Source organism: Pleurodeles waltl, chromosome 1_1 (genome assembly GCF_031143425.1).
Source record: "Pleurodeles waltl isolate 20211129_DDA chromosome 1_1, aPleWal1.hap1.20221129, whole genome shotgun sequence".
In the NCBI taxonomy this organism is placed as follows: Eukaryota; Metazoa; Chordata; class Amphibia; order Caudata; family Salamandridae; genus Pleurodeles; species Pleurodeles waltl.
In genome coordinates, this window is record NC_090436.1 from 619,409,510 (window position 1) to 619,435,200 (window position 25,691).

The following is a 25,691-nucleotide window of genomic DNA, read 5'->3' on the forward strand; positions in this document are numbered from 1 at the left end:
TATGGCTGGGCCCAAACTGGAGGGGGGCATGGTGAGCAAACATACAATGGATTTAACCCAGATCTGTATCTGGGGTTGAATTTCTGAAATGTTTCAGCACTCCGTCCATTATTTTGTTGTGTTGCTATGTGCAACCTAAGTGGCCAGGGTATGCCCAGGTGTGGGTCCCTTGCTCACTCTGCCACAGGATTAAAGCTAGCATGGCTGAAGAATGGTGATACCCCAAAACCAGTCTCAGGATGCATGCTTCCGGTTCAGGGAGGGCCTGTCCTGACAGTTCAGGCTGGACTGTTTCCTTGGGGAACAGGGTCAAGACTGATTTGCATATGGCTGGGTTCAAACTGGGGTGGCATAGTGAGCAAAAGAACATTGGATTTAACCCAGATTTGTGACTGGGGGTGAGTTTCTGAAAAGTTTCAGCACTCTGTCCATCGTTTTGTTGTGTTGCTGGCAACAAAGCTATCTTTTTGTTTTTCAGTTAGATTTAATTCATCTTCTGGATTAGACTTTGCGCCTCTTTATGAAGCCTCGACGTGGCGGTCCTTCTGCTGCGGAACCGCTGGTAAGGACCGCCTCAACATGAGTTGTTGGCCTTGATAAACACCAAGCCTCCACAACGCCGCCTGATCCCACGGTGCAGTCGCACCGCTGTGGCCGGCGGTGAGCACCTTCAACCCGGTGGCAGGCCTCAGCCTGCCGGCTGGCTTATGAGTCTACAAACCGCCAGGCTTTCCGTAGCAGTCACCCCACCACAAAAACCCGACACTCACGCACCAGGTGACAGGAATCTCCATTACTGTTGCCGGCACACACATGCACACATGTCCCCACACATGCACACATCCCCCTCACCCGTCCATACACCCACAAACACCCCCACACCCCTTCACGCATGAATACATACACATACACACCCCTCAGCATATCCATACATCCACACAGACATCCCCACTCACTCGCAAACATGCACAGACACCCCCACTCACCTCCATGCACATACACATACACGCACACACATTCACATTCACTTGCATACACACACGCATTCAACACCCCCCTCTGCAGACACACACCCAAACACACAGACACCCTCCCCCCCTTTCAGATGCCCTCTTAGCTCCTCTTTCAAGGAGGATGTCTGGGAGGGGATGGGTTCTGGTGGTCTTGCACCTCCAGCACCACCACGCCAGCAGGACTCCGCCACGCCATATTAAAGGTTGATGCAACTGCCACTTCAGAGTCGGACTTTTGCCCAGAAATGGGCTGCAGTCCTCCAAGGAGTCCTAATATGGGGGCCAACAGACTGCAAGCACTGGCGGTCTGTTGGCTGCAGGGCTTTGGCGGTCCTGGAAAAGGGCCACCAAAGTCATAATGAGGCCGTCTGTCTTAATTTACCACAGTAGATAGAGAAAGATTTCTGTAATAATGACAAGCAGCTTCTCTGGTCTCTCCTTAGTCATTTTCGAAATAGATATAGGAGTAATCCATCCCAAAATTTCTTGGAGGCATGAATTTTTCTCTTATATTTGGTGTGATGTGATTTACAGCTTATTTGCCTGACATCTTGTGGGTTTTTAGCCACATTGTTCAAGCCTTCTTCTTTCTTCTTTCAGGTGGGTTAGGTGCTGGCTAAACCAGGCTCTGGTTGTGTTGTTTTTCATTAAGACTTTTTAAGCTTTAATGGTGCTAGATGACCAAGTTTAATTTTCATTTGTAGTAAAATTGGTTAAGGATTGAACCAGGACACTTTGGGATGTCTAATTGATAAGGGGCTGTAGTACGCTGAAAGAAGATCATTTGGAAGAATGTTCTTGTAGATTCTTGTTGAAATACAAGGAGTTTGTCTGGGAGTGTGGTGTTTTATTTGGGCAGTGGGAACTGAGAATCTTAATATTGTCTGATCAGCCCAAGATAGTGTTGTAGTGGGGAGGTTTGAAGGGGGTAGATTATGTTTTAGAATGAGTTCAAGTAGGAGCCTTGATTGGTGAGTTGGACCTTTAGACTGGTGAGTGAGGCGGATCTCTGACACAATATTGAAGTAAAAATATAATCAACAAAAATATTATGTCAAAAATATCGTTTACCACAATATTGTGTTCCTGTACAAAAATAGGGGAAAAAATATAATTGACACTAATATCGCACAAAAGCATTTGAAAATCATTTTTTTAAAATATATATAGAGTTTAAAGTGGTAAGGCTTAAATATTCTAACATATAACATTAATATAATGTAAAATAGATAAACAAATAAGAAAGTAAAAATATAAACAATTACATAAAAATCTATAATAATTAATAACAATTCATTGGGCCAATAAAAAATAAAAATAAATACATTTAAAATCCCCAAAACACATTTACTAAAAATACTTTAAGCATTAAAACAAATAATAAAAATTCAAAAAATAAACAATACTGAACAATATAAATAACCAATATTAGCAAAAGTATTGGGGTCTGGGAGTATTAGATATACTGTTGCCACTTCAGTTTATGCAACAGCAGGGAAAGATTTGAACTTTGGAAGGATTAGATTTACTATTTGTACTCCAGACTGCGCAACAGTGGGGAAAGAATTGAAGTTTGGGGGGTAAATTATATGTGTTTGTGTATATTATCGCAATTATCAAAAATTTAGATTTTACAGTATATTAATTTTATTTTTTAATATTTTAAATGTACTACTTTAAAAAGCATATATATACACACACACAACAGATCCACAAACAAAAAAATAAAAATATAAACAATTAAAGACTATAATAATTAATTTAGCCAATAAGAAATTATAAAATCACAAAAAACACATTTACTAAAAACCAATAAAAAGAATAAAAAATAAAAATATATAAATTAAAATATGAAAAATAAACAAATAATGCTACACAATATAAATAACCAACATTAGGACAAATAGTGGAGTCTGAGAGTATTACATATGCTATTGTCACTCCAGTTTATGCAATAGTAGGCAAAGTGTTGGACTTTGGAAGGATTACATTTACTATTTGTACTCCAGTCTGTGCTAACAGAAGGAAAAGACTTGGGCTTTGGAGAGGATAAAATTACTAGCCCCACTCCATGATATGCGACAGTACAGAAAACGTTAAATTTCAGAGGGGTTAGATTTAGTATTCCCACTCCAAACAACACAACTGCAGGGAAAGTGTTGGACTTTGGAAGGGTTAGATTTACTGTTCCTTCTCCAGTAAGTGCAACAGTAGGGGAAGCGCTGAACTTCAGAGGGGTTCTATTTGCTATTTCTACTCCAGCCTAAGCAACAGTAGAGTAAATACTTCACTTCACACCCATTACTTACATCATTAACCCGACTAATGTAGAAAAAATAGACTGTTAATTTAAACATGAATTAATATTGAAATATATATATAGGAACAATTTAATATAGAAAGAAAAACAAAAGAAAGGAAAAAATCAAAATATATATAGAATACATTCAACTTCCTTAACTATCTAATAGAAGTTCCAATTAATTTCCAATTAATGTTACATACAAGTATCAATTACTTTGAAATATATATGCTTATTTTCGTCCCAACCAACTCAACCCAAAAAGATAAAAAATACATTAAAAATGCATGTGTAATACAAATATAAATATTACAATCCATAGAAAAATACATTAAGCAGTATAACAATTAATTAAATAAATAATGTAAAAACACAAAATTAAATTACATTTCATTTTATGTAACTTCCCATCCTTTACCCTCATTAACCCAGCAGTCTGCACCTAAAATATACTTAAAATAAATCTATATTAAGCAATTTACATAATCAATAATCAGTTAATTGTCAATTAATAACTGTTAATTATTATTTAATTAACTTCTCACCCTTTCCCCCTTATAAAACCAACAGCCCACACGTAAAGCATAACTAAAATAAATTAGTATTAAACAATTTACATAATTAGTAATTAAATAAATAATTAACTGTCATTTCATTATTACTTAATTTCCCACCAATAGCCCTAAAAATACAACATCCTGCACCTATAATATAACTAAAATATAACAGTGATAAACAATTTACATAATTAATAATCAATTAAATAATTAATTTTGAATTAATTACTTAATTTCCCACCCTCTACCCCTGAAAACCTTGCAGCTGCACCTAAACTATAACTAAAATAAATCAGTATAAAACAATTTCTATAATTAATAATAAATTATATAATTAGTAAACAATGAATAGTTAATTGCAAATTATTACTTAATTCACATCCCACCCTATCCCCTAGAAACCCAACAACCTTCCATGACACTTTAAATTACTATTAACAAATTCTAAATCTAAATGACTTAAACTTACAAACTATATTTTACAAAAATACATATACAAATAATAGTAACATAAAATATTAACTAAAATTAAAATACAATTTTAAAACTGTATTTTCACAAATATATTGCTATAAACAATATTAAAAACTATGGGCCTGATTACAATCTTAGAGGATGGAATACTCCACCACAAACGTGACGGATATTCCGTCCACCGTATTACAATCGCCATAGGATATAATGGAACCTTAATATGGCAGACAGGATATCCGTCACGTTTGTGACAGAGTAACTCAATCCGCCAAGATCATAATCAGGCCCGATGATCTTGAAAACAATATTACTCACCCAAAAAATTATATTCTTGACAACGATATTTTCAAATCACAATTGTTTTCTTGATATTTGTCTAATTACTGGGTGAGGCTGAGGGAGTTAGTGAAAGAAAGTCTTTTGCGAGCGAAATATCTTTGTCCACCTAAATGTTGAAATCATCCATTATTTTTTAGATGTTTACACAAGCTGCAAAATTTTGACAGGAAGGCAGAACAATGTTTTGGTAGTCAAGCGAGAACTGTTATGGCAGCTGAAACTTTGATGTTGTGTTGCAATTCACTGGCAGGTATTCAAGAGAGACAAGGGGGCCCGGGATTTCCGTGAACCTGAACTGGGGAGTTGTAAATGATAGCTACTCCTTCTCCCTTACCCTGCTGTCTGTTGCAGCACAGAGCATGGAAGCGGGTGGTAGGATTTATTTTAGGCTAACTTCAGTGTTGATTCAAATCCATATTTATGTGATAGCTAGAAGGTAGATATTGTGGAGATCTGTAATGCCTGAGATATGGAGTGGGCATTTAACTGATGAACTTGGGTTTATTAGTGTCCAATTGGTGGTGGCCACAGTTCTGGTCAATGATGGTGGATGATGAGCAGGATCGGTAGATCTTGAGTAGTGAGAATAGTGATATTTCTATTTGAGGACCAGCAGGAGAGAAGGAAAAGTGAGTGGGAAATTAAAGGTGTACAGTAGAAGACATAAAGAGTGAAGAGAATGGGAAGGAGTTCAAGCTGTAGAAAAGGAGACTGATGTTGATAACCAATCATAGAGAACTGCAAATAGCGATCTGATTAATATTAATTGGGCAGGCCATTCTGTGACCCTCCCATGTAGGGAGATTTTAAACAGTGACCTATTAATACATAGGTCACACTATAGCCTTAGAACCCGCCGTAGCGGGCTCTATCGACTATTAAAGGCCCGCTCCCGTGTTAAATGCCCGAGCCGAAGGCAAGGGCATTTAACAAGGGAAAGGGCCTTTAATAGCCGGTAGAGCCCGCTACGGCGGGTTCTAAGGCTATTAGTACATTCTGCCACTCAGGGCAGAATGTTCTATTAAATAAAACAAATTGCTCAAGGAGCCCGAGGGGATTAAAATCCCCTCGGGCTCCGTGAGGCTTTGTTTGTTGCTGTGAACAAAGCGAACATTGGAATGTTGGCGCTGCGGGCTTTTACCGGCCAGTAAAAGCCCGCAGCACTCCATTGTTTTCAATGGAGCTGCCAACGTTCCAATGTTCTATTGTAAAATTAAAGACTGGTACCAAAAAATCAGTGCGCAGTTTGCAACCACTTCTTTGCAGCCAGCCCTTTAGGACATCTGGCCCATGCTTCCCATAAATGAATGGTAATTTGTTTTCCTATTTATTAGCTGGATCAACTGTTTGAATTACCCTGGCCTTGTGCGTGGACCATTATTGTCACGTTTAAAATGATGAGCCACAAAGTCCTAAACTAATAAGCACAGAAGGTACACTTGCCTTTACTTGTGGTAAAACGGAACTGAGTGAAACAACAGAGATATAAGTTTAAAAAGGTAGCAATATAGTTAAAATAACCTATAAGGAATCCACCCGAGCTGCCAATATTGGTACTCGATCTTTCACAGCATCTTTGCAGGATACAATATGAGTGCTTTAGGGTGATAGCTACTCAGGGCTGTATATTCATCGTTTGTACTTTCAAAGTCTATTATTTCATCTACTTGAGAATTGTTCCAATAAGTGACTGAACTTTATATGTTCACCACTGAGTGACATGTGTGAAAGTCCTTCATAACTGTTTCCACACAAGGGAACCAATCTGCCCAACGAGAAGCAATACTGGAAACCTTAAAGCATACCTTATGGCCTACAGGAATGAATTACTGGAATGGGTAGCCAATATATATCAACAACGTAGATAAGAATATCATTTACCCTTTCTGTGCCATACCTGGAATGCCAAACTAACAGTTATTCAAGCGATAGCAGAATAACAAAAAATAGCAACTTACGTCTTTTCCCAGGACCCGGAGTTCAAACTGTGTTTCTCTGAAGTGCACTTTGGTAATTCTGGGCCTAAGAAATTAAAACACATTCAGTTAATAAAACATAACATACCAACAATTACCAAACAGAAAAGGGCAGATTTTCAGTGGGAGAAGAGAGAGGCGTTATATCAAGGGACACAAGAATACTTTCACAACTACAGCAGAAGGGGTAACAGAATGCCAAAAGGGCTATAGAAACCATGGCTGTTTGAAACACTTTTGCTGTTGCAAACCTCACCATTTGCAAAAACACGGGGTTAGCAAAGAATGTGTTGGGATGTACAAACCCTCCTATGCAAGTAGGAAAAGCCTTTCTGATTCATGAAAATGGCTGTGTTGCGCATTCCAAATTGCAATTAGGAGGGTGTCAGAAAGGGGCAGTGACAATGACAGATATCAATTGTTTGAGAAAAAAGTTGCAGTCCTAAACCGTTCATCAAATACTAACAACCAAGTTGGAGTGGTCTGGGATACTCAGTGCTTAATTTGTGCTTGTTGTTTCCGGTGCTGAGCACCGGCACTTATTTTTGAGGGCCGGGGCTTATTCTTCTGCCTCGAGCATTTGCTGCGAGCAAAAGACACATATGGGAAAGACAGATTAAGGGAAAAACGAAAAAGCGTTACAAAGGGAGAAAGTAGAAAGCTGCGAGAATTAGCTGAAGGGGCAGGGAGTGGTTTTATATGGATTATAGAGGCCCGAGATGGCTTCAGGATTACGCGGCCTCAGTATTCCATGTTCACACATTTAATTACAGCAGCCGCATGTTTAAGAGGAGGGCTTTGGGCACCGGCACCTCTGTATTTACAAATTAAGCACTGGGGATACTTCCCCTTTGGGATTGTATTTGGTCGGCCTGGGGGTTGGGTTGTGGGTCCAGTGCTCCTCCCAACATCAAGCCAAAAACGTTTTTTATGCAGTACGTCCACCATTAATGGAGCAGACTGCATAACAAGGTTTTGAATGTATAATGCAGGGATGGTGTTTTGCTTTCCCTTGCATGCCAGCTTCCTTCATTTGCTGCGATCTGAAAGGGGTCCCAAATTGCGACCTGTTAGGTAGGCCATTGGTGCCCATTTGAGAACAGTCTATTTATACTGAGACCTCTTCTTACCAGTTGGTGTGCAATTTGCGAACAGTCAGCGAGTAGTACATTGGGCTCAAATAGTGTGAAAGTGATGCATTAAACCTGCCAACTCTGAACTGGATTAAACCCGGCCGAGACATGCTCCTGCAATGGTTTTCCTTTCAATGAACAACGAATTCACAATAGCAACAGCCAAGAGTAAAACTGCTGAAAGTGCAACCTTGTGCTAGTATTTTACATTTTGAAGCTTAGAGTGTCTTATCTTAGCCCACTGATACAGTTAGAAAAGAAAGCTTAAAATGATCAGACTTCCTCAAAAACTTGTGTTAAACCTGTGATTTGTTTTGTCTCCAGCCTTTCAGAAACTGCCTCATTCCACTAAAATCACTTGATAGCGTTCCCTGAAAAAGCATTCCAGTGAGCCACATTGAGGAGCACAGGGCAAACATGCTGTCGGCACGCTTTTCTGCCTGTGAAGAACACAAGTCTCACTGATTCAATATTACTTAAAGGATTACAGTATGGAGTTGAGATGATTGTAGAGCAGTATCCCATTCTTGGAACACAAACACGAAACTGAGAGAAAAGCATTCTTCCCATACCTGTTTGTGTGGGCATCAAAGAGAAGAAGAAGGAATCGCCCACACACGGGACCCACAAAAGGTGGTGGGGCAGAGAACTAACAAGCATTGGCAAAGCCAATATGTTTCACCTATGCACAATCTAGTCTCGGCATCAGCTCAACATCCTGTGATCCTTGCCAAATCATGTGATCTCCCCAGTGCCATAAAAAAGTCTCTTTGGGCCAAATGTATGAAAAGCCTTTTCCCGGTCGCAAACAGCCCACTGGGCCGTTTGTAACCAGGAAAAGGTTTTTCCCCATGTAACAATCCTATTCTGCAAGTCAGTAACCTGTTACCGATTTGCAGAATAGGTTTGTGAGTCGCTATTTGGAAGGAGCATGCCAAGGGCGTCTCTTCCTCATAATGAGTCACAAAGGGATGTAAGATTGTTTTGTGACCGTGGATGTGGTCGCAAAATAATCGCAGTTAACACCAACTTCAAGTTGGTGGTAACCCATTCAGCAAACGGGAAGGGGTCCCCATGGGTTCCCTTCCCCTTTGTGAATGGAAGCCAAAATATTTTTTTGAGCAGAGTGTGGTACCACGGATCACTGCCCACTCTGAAAAAGTGAAAAGAAAACTTTCAATTTTTTTGTGTGAAATGCATCCAACTTTCCTTTAAGGAAAACAGTCTGCATTTAAAAAAACTGCTTTGTTTAAAAAACAGTCACAGACATGGTGGTCTGCTGTCCCCAGCAGGCTGCCATACCTGTGAGTGCAGCCATTCCCAATGGAGTCGCAAATTGCGACCTACCTCATGAATATTGATGAGATAGGTCATTTACAACCCCATTGGGAATCGCAAACAGTGTTAAACAAACTGATATACATCCCAGTTTGTGATTTCCTAATAGTGAATCTTTAAGATTCGCTATTAGGAAATTGCAAAGCCAAAACTACATTCATCTGGCTCTATGTACAATATAACTGGCGCTCTTATAAAGCACTGAAATACTTTAGAGAACTTTTAAGGGCTTTTTAGGGTCGAGCGCGCAAAGTGCTCTGTCCCTGGTGCAATCTCTCTATGGGCTTTAAACCACGACCATGTCACACCCATCAATTTGGTTGATTTGTGAGCCTGTCATTTAAAATTAGTTTGATTTAATTAGTGAAAGGCATGCATATGTCATAATCAAAAAATGCCCAGGCACTCGTGAAGTAATAAAAAAGTCAAAAGTCCGTGTTCGGAACACGTGTTGGCTGTTGTCAGTTCACAAATATATAAGAACTACACCTCAAGAATAAACGTGATTTGTGCTAACGATTCCCGGTCTACAGTGTACTTGATTGATTGGAAGAGAAATTCAGTATATCCGAACACGGACTTTTGACTTTTTTATTACTTCACGAGTGCCTGGGCATTTTTTGATAATGTTTTGTTTTTCTTAGAGAAACATTGGAGGAGTGGGGAGGACCCTCCTCCACGGGAGCACCGTGCCTATCATTGACTACTTACAGAATAATCTGTTGATTCACTGTGAGCGCCTATTCCTATAAACCTTCTCTGTCTTCTCTATGCATGCATATGTCATGCTTTTTCTGGTGTTTAGCCCGCCTTGAGCACACAGGCCAACTACTGAAAACTTACGAGGCTCAAGGTTTTTGGACTACTTGTTTTCTTTATTTCGTAGGCAGCGCGATCTCGCTGGGCAGTAGTCGAGCGCTTTGCATGATATCAACCCTGTTAGATGGATATTTGCACTTTTGCCGGTTACATGGATAATTGTACTTTTGCGGGTACATGGATAATTGCACTTTTGCCGGTTACATGGATAACTGCACTTTTGCCAATACGTTTCACTGCAAGCGAACTTCTGTTTCCTTTTGTGTGTGTGCTTTGCGCTCATGACAGCCATCTGCTCACTTATGTGAAACTGTTTTACTTTTCATTTTCAGTTTATGTGGCAGACAAAGTCTGGTTAGTTATGTGAAACTGTTTTACTTTTCATTTTCAGTTTATGTGGCAAGAAAAGTCTGGTTAGGAGTTTACAATGCTAATAGCTTTAACTCGAGCAAACGAAGAGACCCATTGCATTGCACATACTTGTTATAAAAGCTGCCTGTACTTTAAAATAAGGTGATCTATGTACTTTAAAGGTGTGCCAGTGTCCTAGGTGAGAAGAAGAGGAAGCTCGTGAGGTGCGAGAAGAAGGATCATGAAGGGTGGCGGTGGAAGAGGAGGTGCTCACACTGCACCACAGGGAGCAGTGGGACGGTGGATTGTCCCTAGGGAGAAGGGATATATCGACCATAGCTAGTTCAGAGTTGAAGGTAATATTAAAATATAGCAATATTTGCTATTAAGTGAGATTCCTAGACCTTTTGGCCTCTGTGCCACTGCACCTGCTACACCATTGAAATCATCACCCTAGCGCCTGCAAGGATAAGTGAGGAAATCCGTTATATACAGTAATATATGTGTTCCGAAAAAGGCACAGTTACAGACAGAATACATAATTATTGTGCAGTGAAACATTAACACAAAAGCGTTCATAAAACGAGCCTTTAAACTTATCCAAGTCTACAAAACAAGTTGCCACAGATGTCATAAATAAAGCATATGCTTTACACAGCAAAGTGAAAACCAAGTATTGTTAAATTGTGTTACCATGTGGCTGGCTCTTTTCTATGAAATGATCTTATCTTGTTCTTGACAGTGAATGAGCAGTGTAAACAGTGTAAATTGCCCAAGATTGCCATATATTAGGCTGAAATCGAGACTGAAATGTGGTTTTGTGCTTTGTTCCTGCAAAGTCAGTTTCACAAATTAAATGGGCTCACCAAAGAAGGGGACTTTTACAAAAACGTGTTAAATATGAAAAAATCTCTTCAAAAATTCAAAAATGTTATTTTCTTTTTCATCTTATTAGTACTACTACATCAGGCTAAATCAGTGCAGTCTGCAGGCGCCCTCCTGAACTTTGCAGGCGCCCCGTTGAAAACGGGCAAACATTTTTTAAGTTAATCGACATAAAAGAAAGCAAGTAACAAGGGTTCCCTGTACACTTAACTTTCGGGCAACCTTCCTTGATAAAGACATCTTTAGAAAACATGTCAAATATAAAAAGGCTCTGCAAAACATTAAAAAATGTATTTCATTCACATGTAAAACTGTTTCATCTTAGTAGTACTAGTACATCAGACTAAATCAGTGCACTTTTTTGTAGTAGTTTTCAAACACAGTTTAAGAAAAGTTATGTCTCTGCCTACCCTGAAATTGCCAATAGTGAAATTCATGCCCCACGAATGAAAGGCAAATGTTTTTTGCAGCTGAAGAATAAAATACCTTTTGAGATGTTTGAATTCCCAGAAAATGTGACAAGACAAAAACAAGATTTACAGGCCTGTTTATTACAGAAAACGAGGTCATGGAAGAATACTGTAAACACAGCTTTGACATAGGAAATTACGAGCGGGGGAGCCTAAAGCAAACAAAGCCAGCAAATAGAAAGCCAGAAAAGTTTAGTTATAAACTACAAAGTCGGTAGCGAGCAACGTGCAGAATGAATTCGCAGATCAAGTTTCTGAAACTCGGATAGATGTCTTACGCATACCACGCAGCTGCGCTGTCTGGTAGGCTGTGATCTAAACTTATTTTCCATGCTGGCATAGCGTTGAACAATTCCTGCTTAAAGGAAGAAAACAACAGTTGGCACAATTGTTTCCATTCACAGTACTAAACTATGGAATTCTCTCAGAAGTTTGGTTAATACTTGGGTATTAGCAACATGATCCATCACAGAATCTACGTGATCTTGATTGCAAATTAAGTGACATCACAAATTCTGACATCCTTTCCTTCAGACCGATGTCCCTGCCAGACCCTTTGTGCTCAAGTGAGTATCAGCACATCCTTTACAATCACCCGAATACCAGGGGAAAACAAGATCCGCTACAGACATCACCCAAGCATCTGTGTCAAACAAATATGTAACGGAACGTTGAATTCAAATAACAGATTTGATTTCCCAGATTATGCACAGCTGTGTCTAAGCCATTGCAGGGAAAGCTCAGTGGCACGGATACTCCTCCTCCCCATTAACAGCTTAAGCGGAGGCTGTCACTGGGCTCAGTCAGCAGGAGCAGCAGGCCCCACTTCACTGTTGAGTAGTCATTACTGGGCCTTTAGTGTCTGAAGGTCTGCAGACAATATGCTAATAAATAAGACTATTGGGGGATAAAATGAAAGAAGGTTTTGGACCATGTATGGCAATGGCACAGTGAAGGAAACACAGAAGGAGAACAAATACAAATAACTGAAAAAAAATGTGCAAAGGTAAGAAAGAAAAAGTTTAGGATAAGAGAAAATGGTGGGTAGAGATAAAATAGAAAACAAGAATCGGAGGACGAAGAAAGGGCAAAAGGGAGGAAACAAGAAAGGAAAAAAGGTGAAAGGCAGGAATAAAAGATGAAAAGATGGATAGATGGAAGACTGAAACTATCAACAGGTGGAGGGGTAAATGGGTGGAAAAATGGATGGATGGGGAAGAATGAAATTATGGATAGGTATAAGGACAGATGGAGGGATACATGAATATATGGAGGTGGGAAGGTTAAGGATGGACAGATGGGTGAAAAGATGAAAGGCTGAATGTATAGGTTGGTTGACAGATGATGAAAGGGTGAAACAAACTCTCGTAAAGAGGGTCTGGCCTGTTGACGTTGCATAGCTGGTGGGATTAGAGGTATACTTCAATTTCTGGTAGTATTTTCATTTTCCGGCTGCTCCTTTGCTCATATGCAACCATGTTCCTTTCTGAGCGGTCCTGCTGGTGAATCCAGCGGATCCTACCTTTAAGATTCTATTTGCACTGTGTTGTTGTGTGCTGGCTATTAGTGGATGGTGACCATGCAGACCGTGATCAAATTAAGAAGGGGTTGGGGATTTTAGATGCGCAGATCCCGAGCTTGGTTTCCAAGGGCACCATCTGTGTTAAGAAGAAACAAATAGACACTATACCATTGAGGTACAAGTCTGCTCAAGCAGAAGAGCACAGAAAGATGCATCTCGCTGGGTGCACATGAGCAGGTCAGTAAAATGTAGCCAAGCCCACACTTCTACAACTGGAAAGGGTGGGGTTGGTACAGAGTGAACATCTCACTTCGGGTCATTAATGGTACTGTCTCCAACCCTGTACTTTTCAACTACATATCACAGATTTCAGACGCGTTTGTTTAAATAGACCAGCAGAAGCACAACAAGACTATAAAGCCCAGAATACATTAGGCTACCACACAAAAGTCCAAGAACTTAAACAATTGTTTTATTGACCTGGCCTGAAATGGCCATATGAAGTTGGTTGCCAGGCCTGCCAACTCACACAATGCCACCATATCACGCGATGAGGAGCCGACATCACAGGGTGGCAGGGAAAACAAGCTGAAAACCACTGTCAACAATGGATTTCCAGCTCGTTTTGGGAGGATTTGAAGCGCTGACGTCCATTAAGGGGTATGAAAACACCCCAGGACATCGGCACCAGCCTCAGCAAGTTTTTTCTTATTTAGAGGATGGGTTTAGGGTTGGTTGAGGGTCGCAAAAGTGCCTCTTACATTTTAGGAGGCCCACCCCCTCCTCACAACATGAAGTTTTTGTTTTAGTTGGCAGGTCTGGACTGCTCACAAGAAGTGTTATTTTATTTTTTATTTATTAAACAGCTGCTATTGTTCTTTTTTTGTGTGATATTTTCAACTAGTCTCTTCTTTATCAACAGAAATTAGCATTACCGAGATTCTGAGCCCATCTTAATTACAAAACTACAAGCCCCAGAATGCAACCAGACTGGTTGAAACCATCAAGCATAGCATGGTGTTACTAAATAACTATGCATCTATAAGTTGTGGGCACGTACTGATCAACATATATAATTGACACTGTGACATTTTGGGAAAAGCCTGTAGTATCGAGCCCAGGTGTCTATATTTGATTCAGCGTAGAGGTGGTTTGCCTAGATGGAAAACTAAAAGAAAAATATTGCAGCCACTACTTAGGAAATTCCAGTCAGGGTGACTTGGGAGGATTCAGTCATTACGTGCCTGTTGGCAAGGTACAGCCAGGTTTGTGATATTGTTTCATGTTGACAGAACACTGTTAGATACGCTGAACTTTTATTTAACAAAGTAACGCATTCTGGGAATTGCAGTGTTTTTTTGTCTTGACTAAATCAGTTAACTCACTGCACCTAATAACTAGATTTGCCACATTTCTTTAATCTGTCAACTTGTCAAGACACTATTTCACACAGTCCTTGGTCTTCATATGACAACCTAATGCATTTCAAGGAACTGTAGTTTCTGTTAATTTAATTTCATTAAGCCACATGGAATCATGTACAAGACAATTAAGAGTAACACAAAAGCGCAAGGTATCCTGACAAAATGAAATTCTCATCTTGCAACCCTGGCTAGGCCTGGCAGAAGCCATCAGAGGCCTGCTACCACTGACACCACCGGTATTTTCATGTGACCCTGGCCTTAATATGGGCTCACGTCATGTGTGGTTTCTTAAGATATTCCTAGCTCTGCATCCGAAACCAATCACAAATCAAGGGTTTGTAACATGTACTTGTCTTTGGAAGCCTGAACCTACTGGATACGTTCTCGACTGCAAAGTACCTTTCCCTGAGAAAACTTCCATCTTGTGGACCAGCTTCGTAGTTATTGATGAATGGTTCATCTAGGAGCCGCAAGGCACGAAACTGGCAAGAAAACCAGCCCATGGGTCCCAGTTAACAGACCTATGTCAGAAGGGCCTGGTATTCTTTGCACCCAGGAATTTGTGGCTCCGCATTTGTTAGAGAATAAAGTACCAGAACGCCAAGAAAAAAAAAACAACCCGGGAAAACGTCCCTTTATGAGAAACGAGTATTTATGCGATTGTCGCTCCTTTAATTTTAAATTCTCTGTAACTCTTCTTGGGTCTCCTCTGCGCTATATAAAAACGCAAAAAATAAATAAACAAATCAAAGGGTTATTTCACTCACACAGGAAAAGAAAATCATTTCTAAAATCCGGGACGCATTCTTCAACGGAAGTAGATATAGCTGATAAGAGCCATTGATGCGACGGTTTCAGAGTGCTATGTGTGACATTTTCATAATTTCAGTGTAATTATGAGTGACATTTCAACGACTATGAGTGACACTTTCTCGCAAGCAAAACCAGGCAATGAAAACGAGGGCCACATATAAATATCAGAAAATACACCCATCTGAGCAAGGAGAAACTCTAAGAAGTTGACTGCTGCAAAGTACAAGAGTGACTCGCAGACCCACTCGATTGCTGCCGGCGACATGAGCACCCATTTAGGTCACAACTAGGCAAGCAGCTTTATTTGTTTAAAAAAGAAATAAGCTCGCCTGGTGCTGGGAAATGGGCGATGTCTGCTAGGTGGGCCGCCTGCTGTGCTATAACCAGGTGAGCAGTTGCACAGTCAGCCACAGTCTAGTCAGTGGCTAGTACTATGTCGGACCCCGACCCAAAATGACTCCAGTTAGTGTGCTAGTAAGTAACACAGTTGAAAAACTGAGCAGAGACAGAGTGCATGACTCAGCTCAGGTGCAGACAGTTCAGAATGAAGCAAACAGCAGCCGGGTGGCAAGTTAGCACTACATATTGCGTCTCACTCTCAGCACACCACCTTCTTTTGAGGGAAGTGACAAGCATGGGTTGTGGCAATTGGCAGGCCCACTAGCCACAAGCAATGACTGACTCGTGCCGTGGACCGTCGTCCACTGACTCCTGTTTCCACCTGCAATGATTCTGCTGTGCTCAGCCATGAGCTACACACATGCTGGCCATGGCGCCAGTGGGGTTTGGTCTGTCCGGATACTGCGGGTATGTGAGCAGCGAGCTCTATCAATGCCATGAATGTGTGCCCCAGCCGACAAGCAAGTTTACAATGAGGACGGTGGGGTCCTTCCCTTCGCGGGAACACATACCGCACAGCAGCATACAATGCGAGCAGCGACCTGCGCTGCCAGGATCCAATTGCTCAGCAGCACAACAGTCAGTGCAGCCACAACTTTATTTTGAGAGAACTGTGCGGTGGCCTGTCTGCTCTGCCGAAGGAGTCAGAAGCCAAAGCTGTCTATTAAGTCACATGTGCAACCAACTCTTAGCACACTTGGTAGCCCTTGGGCGCACTGGCTCCCACCCATCTTCCTGACATTGTATCGCCAGGCACGGTGTTGGGTGTCATTAACTTAGTCAGTGTTACATTGTAGTACCACTGTGCAGCTGAGCTCTAGCAGCTGAGCCAGAGAGCCCCCAAGCCTGCCGGGAGCAGCGTGCATCGTGCACAGCCACTGCAGTTTGGATGGTGCTTTCTTAAAGCAGCGCTCCCCGCTTGACAGCTGAGGAGGCGCTATAATGCGTGACAATGCATTTCAGTGCTGTGATGTGGATCACCACACTGAAATGCGTTAGCCTAACGCCTGATGCGTGGTACTCGGCAGGGCTGAAGGGCCCCCATATTGACATTTACCATTCAACACACCATAATTGCATCATTAATAAATGGATTAAGAGAATCTACTGTGCGCTGCTCCCTCATCTGTACTCTTCCGAAAGCCCTTCTGCGGCTGCTTCTCCCTGTCTCCTGCCACAGAATGTACTAACCCGTCCCTGGAACATTGGCCGGGGAGGGGACGTGGACTTCCATACGAAAAAGTTCATTTGTATTAGTAAACAAGACTGTGTTAGAGCCAAGCTACTCTCAGAGTGAAAAAAATAAGGAAGTTCAAACACAAGCATTCAGAAAGAATCAAGCATAAACAAATACAGAGGTAGAGACAGCATACAAACCAGTGCTCTTTGATGGACTGCTACTCCTGAAAATAAAAAATAAAAAAGTACCTTTGCATGAGCACAGGCATTGGCCACCGGAAGTAGTACTTGAGCGAGGTGCCACGGCAGGACTGCGGAGACATAGAGGAGGCCCTGACCAGCCAAATGACGTAGAAGCCTTTGTGGAAGCCAACCAATGGTATGTACAGTGAGGAGGGAGCCAACCAATAGTAATTAAGGTGAGGTAGGAGACCAGGAGGGACACAACCAATCATAAGTATAGTTAAGTTGGGGGGCGAGGGGTCTAAACCCCTTTTAAGATGTTTTTTTAATTACATGAGAAATTCACAAGCACAGCACAAGCGCTGTGGAGGCGAAACCTAAAAAGGGGTGGTAAAAAGCAGGAATTACAGAACTTTAGCAAATGCTCTTGAGTGTTGAGACAAATGTTACAGAAGGAGCCACCTCTTTCCCAGGAGATCATTATTGAAACATGGAGACAATTTATATTCATCATTCTACAATAGCCTGCAGCTACCGACACTTGGATATTGTCCTCCAAATGGCCCTAAAAGCTCTCTTGCTATGCCACATGTGCCACTGTTCACATATTTATAAAGACTCAAAGAAAAAGGAAGTAAACTTGTGTGGTGGAAAGATATAGTATACCATAAGCAGACCATTCAAACCATGTTTCACAACATTCATACTTCTAAAAGCGTTCTGATCCCTGACAGTCTGCAATATATCATTCAGTTTAAATTCAGGGGAAAAAAAACAAAATGTTCATAAGTGTAACCACCTAAAATAGTCATTACACAGCAAAGAGCTGCATACGAGAATTTACAGGGTGACTTATATGACCATGCATTTTGTAACCACTAGTGGCTATTTCACAAAGTTTACACAAGATTAAAAAAAGTAAATTCGTGTAATATCAATATTATTACTTAAATAATAAGTAATGTCTGGAACACGTAAAAGTGTCAAGAGGGGCAAGAACTGTGCAAACTGATTCTCCACTGTTCAAGCTGATTAGTGATTAACTAATAAGGAAAGGAGCAATTTAACGTTGCTCTACTTTTAAACTTCATAGCTGTGTACATACGCTGCAAACAGTGTAAAGTCGAGATTGACCATATTTACAAAACTGCTATGTAATACAGCTCGTCAGCAAAACTTTTCTTCATCTCATATCAAACAGGCATTGGCAAAACCAATATCTTTGGTCTTGGCAAAATGACTTCATGGTTAAATCAATTTTTACTTTTTTATTGCAAACTTATACCAAAAAAAATAAGAAAACATACCACTGCCTTCGTTTGGTGGCCATATGCTTTCAATGGAAATATATTTAAAAATAATCGAGCCATCACATAGAATTTTATTAGGACAATATATGAAGCAGTCGCGTTTGCTTCATAGCAGACATGACTACTTAAAACATCTATAGGAACCCTTACTACACATCACAGGAACATATGACTTATACCAGTGCAAAGAAAACGCCTTATTGTTTTTGAATTACTGGAACCTAAAGACTACTATAAACAAAAGGATGATTTTGAAAAAGGATAATTAACTGAAAAAATAGAGCTGTCGAAAGCTATAGCATTTGTCCACCAGCCCTGACAGGTGTGTACATCACTCAGTGGAAGAAAGCCAATGGTATAATATACACATTTTAATTTCCGATTTTGATTACATGAGACTGTTAAGACACCTAAAACTGACTTTGGACCAGACCTAAAAAAATAGTGCAAAAGGTTCAATAAGGGCAGACCCACTGTCGTCCCAATAAAGAATTTGCAGTCAGGTGTCCCTAAGAGGTGCTGCACCACCACCTGGTGAAGTTTGCCCCATTTCTCATCACATCATGCATTAATGGTAATTTATTTTGATTGCAAGTGGTACATACCAGAAATATTTTCCCACTTGTTTTTTGTTTTTGTACACCACGACTCCTGTAGGTGTTAATCCTAAAAAGTACTCAGATTTGTTTTCTCCCTGCAAAACACACAAAGAAATATATTTTGTTATTTGTGCATACAGTTCAGTTAACGTAGGCAATGTTTATCAAAATTATTTTTAATTTTCGTCAGTTGTGGACGGCAAGGATTAAAAAAGAAAGCAGTATCAGTAACAGTAAACACTTCTACAGTGCCGCACCACTCTCTGCAGTAGGACCGTTCTCCTGCACCAGCTCTACCTTCTCCTGAATCAGCATACCCACCATCACATCACAGAGCACTGCGCCGACATCCCACCCCGCCACACCAGAAACGAACCACCAACTCGGCTGCCTTCTCCCCAATACAAGCTCGATGTGCAAGCACTCCAATGAGTTATGGGACCTCATCACCACCCTCACAACTGACATCATCTTCCTCACTGAGACATGGCTCAACCTAGCTCTGCCCAAGACATCGTCACAGCGATCCTCAACGGATACAAAATCAACCACCAGGAACGCGCCAACAAACCAGGAGGTGGTATAGCCATCATCTGCAAAGAGGGCATATGGTGCAGCACCACAACCGACAATACCAGCACCCCCATGGAACTCCATAACTATGACAAAACAACCATCAGAGGCACCTTGACATACTGACCCCTGGGCCCACACTCCAGCTTCTGCATTACCATCACAGACTTCATTGCGCCCCTATCCCTGGACTCCAAGGACTACATCTACCGCAACTCCCACATCAACGACTCCCAATGACAATAACACTGCCCACCTCCTCGAAAGTGTGTACAAACTTAGACTGACCCAGATGATCCACAACACCACCCACACCACAGGACACACACTGGACCCCATCTTCACCTACAGCAACTGCATCAAATACAGCCATGTCACGGAACTCCCATGGACCAATCACTCCATCGTCCACTTCAGCGTCTCCAGACCGCGTACCACCATACCCAAGATGACCAGCACCTCCACTGCAACTGAAGCAAAATCAGAGGTCAGCTGGACAGACTTCCTCAACACATCCAACCCAGTTCCTGACACCAACCTGAAACAGGGATCCACTAACTTCAACGCCTCAATCACCTTCTGTGCCAGACAGCCTCGCCCCCATTAAGAACAACAAGCAAGGAGATCCTCCAAAAGGGTCAGCTTGAACACCCAAGAACTCAAATCAGTGATGTGTGACAGCAAATAGCTAGAGAGGAGATGGTGCACCACCGACAACACCTCAGGCAGAGCAGCTTTAAGAGCACCCTCAACCGCTCCCACTGCCTACTGATGGAAACAAAGAAGACAGCCCTAGTCACACACATCAAAACCAGCACCAACAACAACAAGGAACTTTTCATAATTATTAAGGAATTCTGCAACCCCACTGTCAGCAAAAACATTACACTCTCATAAGAGCTGTGCAACAACCTTGCCTACTTCTTCAATGACAAGATCCCAACCATATATAAACTTCAAACCCCTACCTACAACTACAAACTTCCTCAACAGATCCACCTCCATCGCACCAAATACGAACCACAGACTGACCACCTCAGACCACCTCTCCACCAAGGACACCACCTCAATCACGAAATCCATGCACTCACCAGCTCCCATAGACCCATGCCCACATCACATCTTTAACCTCAGAAACCAGAGGATTGGGCAGGAACTCACCACCCTGCTCAACAACTCAATCACGAGAGCAACATTTCCAGACACCTGGAAAAGCACCAAAGTCAGACCACTACTTAAAAAACCTTTCACTCGTGCCAACTCATGACACGCATGAAGCAGAACCAGTAGCCTTCCAATCAGGCTTTCGCAACAGTCACAGCACTGAAATCGCCCTGATCGCAGCCATGGACAACATCAGAATCCTCCTCGACCGAGGAGAAACAGCAGCTCTGATCCTCCTCTGCCTCTCTGCAGCCTTTGACACCATATCCCACCACACGCTGATCAAAAGATTACAACACATTGGTATCCAAGGGGATGCACCCAGATGGATAATTTCCTTCCTCACCAGCAGAACGCAGAGGGTCTTCCTATCACCTTTCACCTCTGAAACCAAGAATATTGTTTGTGGTGTCCCCCAGGGCTCATACTTCAGCTCCATTCTCTTCAACACATACATGACCCCCTTGGCCAACATCGTCAGAGCTTATTGTCTCAACATAATATCCTATGCAGACGACTGCCAACTCATCTTTCTCACTCACTGATGACCCCATTACCACCAAGACCAATTTTCACAGATGCATGACAAGCGTTGCCTACGTGATGAAGAACAGCTGCCTAAAACTGAATACAGACAAGACAGATGTTCTAATTTTTAGCAATAACAATTCATAGAACAAACTCCTGGTGGCCATCAAACCTAGGACCCACATCCGCTGACCATGGCAGAAACCTCACAATCATCATCGACAACAAGCTCACCATGAAATCACAGATCAATGCCGTCTCCTTTGCCTGCTTCCTCACTCTGTGCATGCTACAAGTGGCTACCCCTACACAGGCTCTAATCACCAGCCGACTGGACTATGACAATGCTCTCTACGCAGGAATCTCCGCACACCTCCTACAGAGAGTTCAAACCATACAAAACGCTGCAGCTAGACTCATCTGTGACCTCCCCAGAGTAACCCACATCACATCCCTCCTCATGCAACTCCACTGGATCCCTGTACAGAAGAGATGCAATTCAATCTACTGGCCCATGCACTCAAGGTCCTACACAACCAAGGACCTTCCTACATTAACCACCGCCTGAACTTACACCAACTGTCGATAAGACTGCGCTCTACCTCCCTATTGTTTTCCCACACTCCCTGCATCTACTAAAGCAGAAGTGGAGGACACTCCTTCATCGCAGTAAAGACCTGGAACAGCCTCCCCACACAGTCCTGGACCATCATCTCACTTCTGGAATTTCGAAGGGCCCTAAAGAGCTGGCTGTTCGATTGAGCCTTCCAGGACCTGCAAGCGCCTGGATACGCTACCGGTTAATTAACAGCACTTTATAAAGTCTGATTTAATTGGTTATTTAATTACATATTCATTTAGTTGTTATCTAAAGTTCCACATCCAGCTTAATGGCCATTTCGGAGCAGTAGGAAGAGTAAATAGTTGCACAGGAGCATCTAAGAGTACAGTTGTGGCAAGTGAGACTCTTAGGTGAAACTGTCCCTGACCCAAAGTCACTCCTCCATTTAAAGACCATCTTTAAATACAGTCCTCTTTTGAAAACTTTCCTGAATAGTAAGTAGTGTTGTTCATGCACACACAATCATTGCTTCAGTCGTTTGAAGGATTGCTCGAGAATCGTGGAAGTGGTTGATCATAACTCTGTACTGATGATGCAGTGGGGGGAGGGAGGAGACTTTTGCAGGAACCTTCATTCCTCAAGGCCTTATGCATGATAAGAGTGTTTTGAACTTGATCCTGGACTCACCTGGGAGCCATCAGACAGCTCTCAGAACGTGTTTCACATGAAAATAAACAAGCAGGTTCAAACACACCCTGTCAGTTCAAGTTTGATGTCTTTACAGCCTGGTCCAGCTTTTTATAAGGCTTAGCATATTACAGTGGATGAGCCTACCGGTTAACAGGGACATAGCTCCGAGGGATAGAGAGGGGAGTTTTTGGTGTGTGACACCCCCTAAATAAGTGCATTTTTAACCTGGTATTTAGTTCTGCAGACCATGAGTTGGGTCTGCTATGATTGTGGTAGCTTTTCTTTATCTCACCATCCTGATTTCAATAAAAGGGTTTATCTTGTCATTTTTTGCATCAAGAACTGAAATATATATAGTGACCGGTTTACCAAAAAAGTAGCTAGTCTACATCAATACAAGTACTCCTTGAAAGGATGCAAATTTACTATTTTTTATTATTTGCAAACATTGGTAGTAGTAGGTTTTGGAAACCTGTGCCAGCCTCAAGTTTCCAGGCATACTACAGACAATCAAATGACCAAAAGGTGATGGGAGGAATGCTTGAAAATAGTCTTACCACTGGCAATCCCTTGAGGTAGCATTCCAAGTCATTGCTTTTGCCCACTGTGTCACTCAAGATAGAGTGCCTGAATTAGGGTTTGGCAGACGAGGGATGGCGGAGGACTTTATGTCTGCCATCAAACCTTTACTCCACATGTGAAACTTAAAGATATCTGCCAGCCCCATCTACATCTCTATACATTGGTACAAACTGCTGTTGTGATGTCAATGTAGGAAATGTCTGACAGATGGCTTCGCCAGACATGATGACTGGCAATCAAACTTTTATTAAGTTTTTTATTTTTCAAAAACAAAAACCCAAAACAGGAGTTTATTTTGTGAGAAATAAAATAACTAATACCCCCCCCACCCCCCACATCATAGGAGTTTTTTCCTATGGCGTGGGGGATCATTTTTTTTTTACTGTTCCCATTGCCAGAAAACACCTGGTAAAGAGGGACAGTAAAAAAAAATCCCAAGCCATCCAACCTACGATGGTGCCTACTTCATCGCGCCATTAGAGGAGGTTTAACACTGACAGAGTAAATGTTAATCCATTGCTGTAAAACTTGCGATCCGCCTGATTCAAAATCGGAGAGGCAGACTCTAGAGTATGGCAGAAAGGGTACTCTGTCACCACTGCAACAGAGTACCTGTCTGCCAAACTCTGGGTCCAACAGTACTGACCCTGTTGTTCATGGAAACAGTCCATCCTGAACCTTGGTCATCTCACCCATTCACCCTCCAGACAACTTTTTAAGATGGGAAATTTTAGATTCAACCCCTTCCTCACCCCCACTCAGATCTCCCTCCCGCCAACACAGAATCTCACTGACTGAGCTACGCCCAGGCTGGTTAAGCGGTCTTTCTTTCATGTCAATAGTCTTTCCATTCTTATCTACCACACTAGGAACAAAACTCGAGACACACCATTTAACCAAGACAGACAGATAACAATTTAGCAGATGCTATGTATCTGGTGATTGTTCTTCCCCTAACTGCCATGCCATACTTTTACCTATGCTTTGCCTCGCTGGTTTGAAAGGGATCTTTGCAAGTTCCACTACAATTAATATGATTGCAGATCTGAGAAATGCCAGCAGGTGCTAACTGCACTGCAAATTCTGACCTCTGCAAGTAACCCCAGGCTTTCTCGAATAGGTAATCGTTATTGCTCTCATTCACATACTTTGGAGCAAGTGGGGGCCTCTGTGCCACATAAATGTGAATTTTACAGTTATTTATTATTTATTTTTTTGCCATACTAATAAGCTCCTAGCAGAAATGTTCTTAATCGTGACACTTCATGGTCATTAGCAATCACTCAAAAAAGATTCCAAACCATTATGAGGGAGAAGATTCTAGTGTGCTCTACCTCCACTCAACTTTGGTACAATGCATCCATGAATTGAGGTGCTCAGACTTACTCAATCAGATGAAAATATTGCAGATTCTGGGGCACATTCCTTCTCCTTTACAGCTCATGCACCTCCTGCTGTCCTCGTGATTCTCACTCCAGTACTGTTGAGCAAGGGACACGGGATAAGATGCGTCTTTTTAAAGTCACTTTTATCTAAGAGAGCACACCAGATTTTGTGCAAGAGAATTAATTCTTCCACTAATCTAAAACCAATTCCGCCAAACTGGCGGAATTTCCGTATTTGTAAATACATTCTCTCAACGGAATATTCCAGCAATCCTGCTTCAGGCTTGGGATTTGATGCACACAACGTCTGCTTCTGTGCAACTGAGTTGAATTTGGTTGTGCATGGGGCTGACATGTCTGACGCTGACTGATGAAGCAGAAAAGCCCTCAGGCACTGGGCCTCGCCCAGAGATGGAGACAGAATCCAACATTGCCTCAGTGCAGGAGAAAGAATGACGAATCTGCTCCCGGGATCTCTTTCATATTTTCGGCGGGAATGTGATCACGAAAGGCAGAAGCAGGATTTATCTGATCTGCCCTGTTGCCCTCCAGGTCTCAGTTAAACGGTCTGTTTTTGCTCCAAAAGTTTGATTACCACCTGAATTCATGAACCTGTTTCTATTTCTTCACCTTTGTACAAGTATGCTAAGAATGTTCACTTCAAAAACAAGTTGTAATCACTGTTAATAATTCTCCTCCTTCTGATCATGATAAATGGAGCGCTGACTACAAATCCAGAGGCAAGGCGCCGTTTTATCTGGAGGGGTGAGAGGTAGGGTGGGCCAAGCATAAAAAAGTCGTTTACTCCCTGGCAGAGCTCTTCAGCTCAAGAGGCTGAAAAGAGTGAGCCGAAACTGTATCCTACATGTGGTCAGGTCCAGTGAAATGGCAAAGCAATCCTAGGAAGCTGTCCAGGATGCCACCAACAACGGGGCGCCAGAATGTCCTGTAAGCACAGACTATGGGCCTGTTGCCAATGAGAAGAGGGGCAGCATAATGCCACCTCACCCAGAGCAGAAATAAACTCCGGGCCAGTCCACGAACAGAGTTTGTTTAAATGTCTTACTGGTAAAATTGATCATGTTTACAAAGCAGAGCTTCAGTTGACCCTACAAAAAAGC

At 41.9% G+C, this 25,691-nt stretch overlaps 1 protein-coding gene across 2 annotated transcripts in view; it reads right to left on the reverse strand.

Annotated features, from left to right (window-relative positions):
- Positions 1–25,691, reverse strand: part of EPB41L4A (erythrocyte membrane protein band 4.1 like 4A) — a 624,815-nt gene that overhangs the window by 286,787 nt on the left and 312,337 nt on the right. For both annotated transcript variants that reach the window (XM_069226476.1, XM_069226475.1), the window contains exons 8-9: positions 19,093–19,181; positions 6,644–6,707 (exon numbers count right to left, since the gene is read on the reverse strand). In XM_069226476.1, the coding sequence (XP_069082577.1) occupies positions 6,644–6,707; positions 19,093–19,181 (153 nt within the window). The remainder of the gene's footprint in view (positions 1–6,643; positions 6,708–19,092; positions 19,182–25,691) is intronic.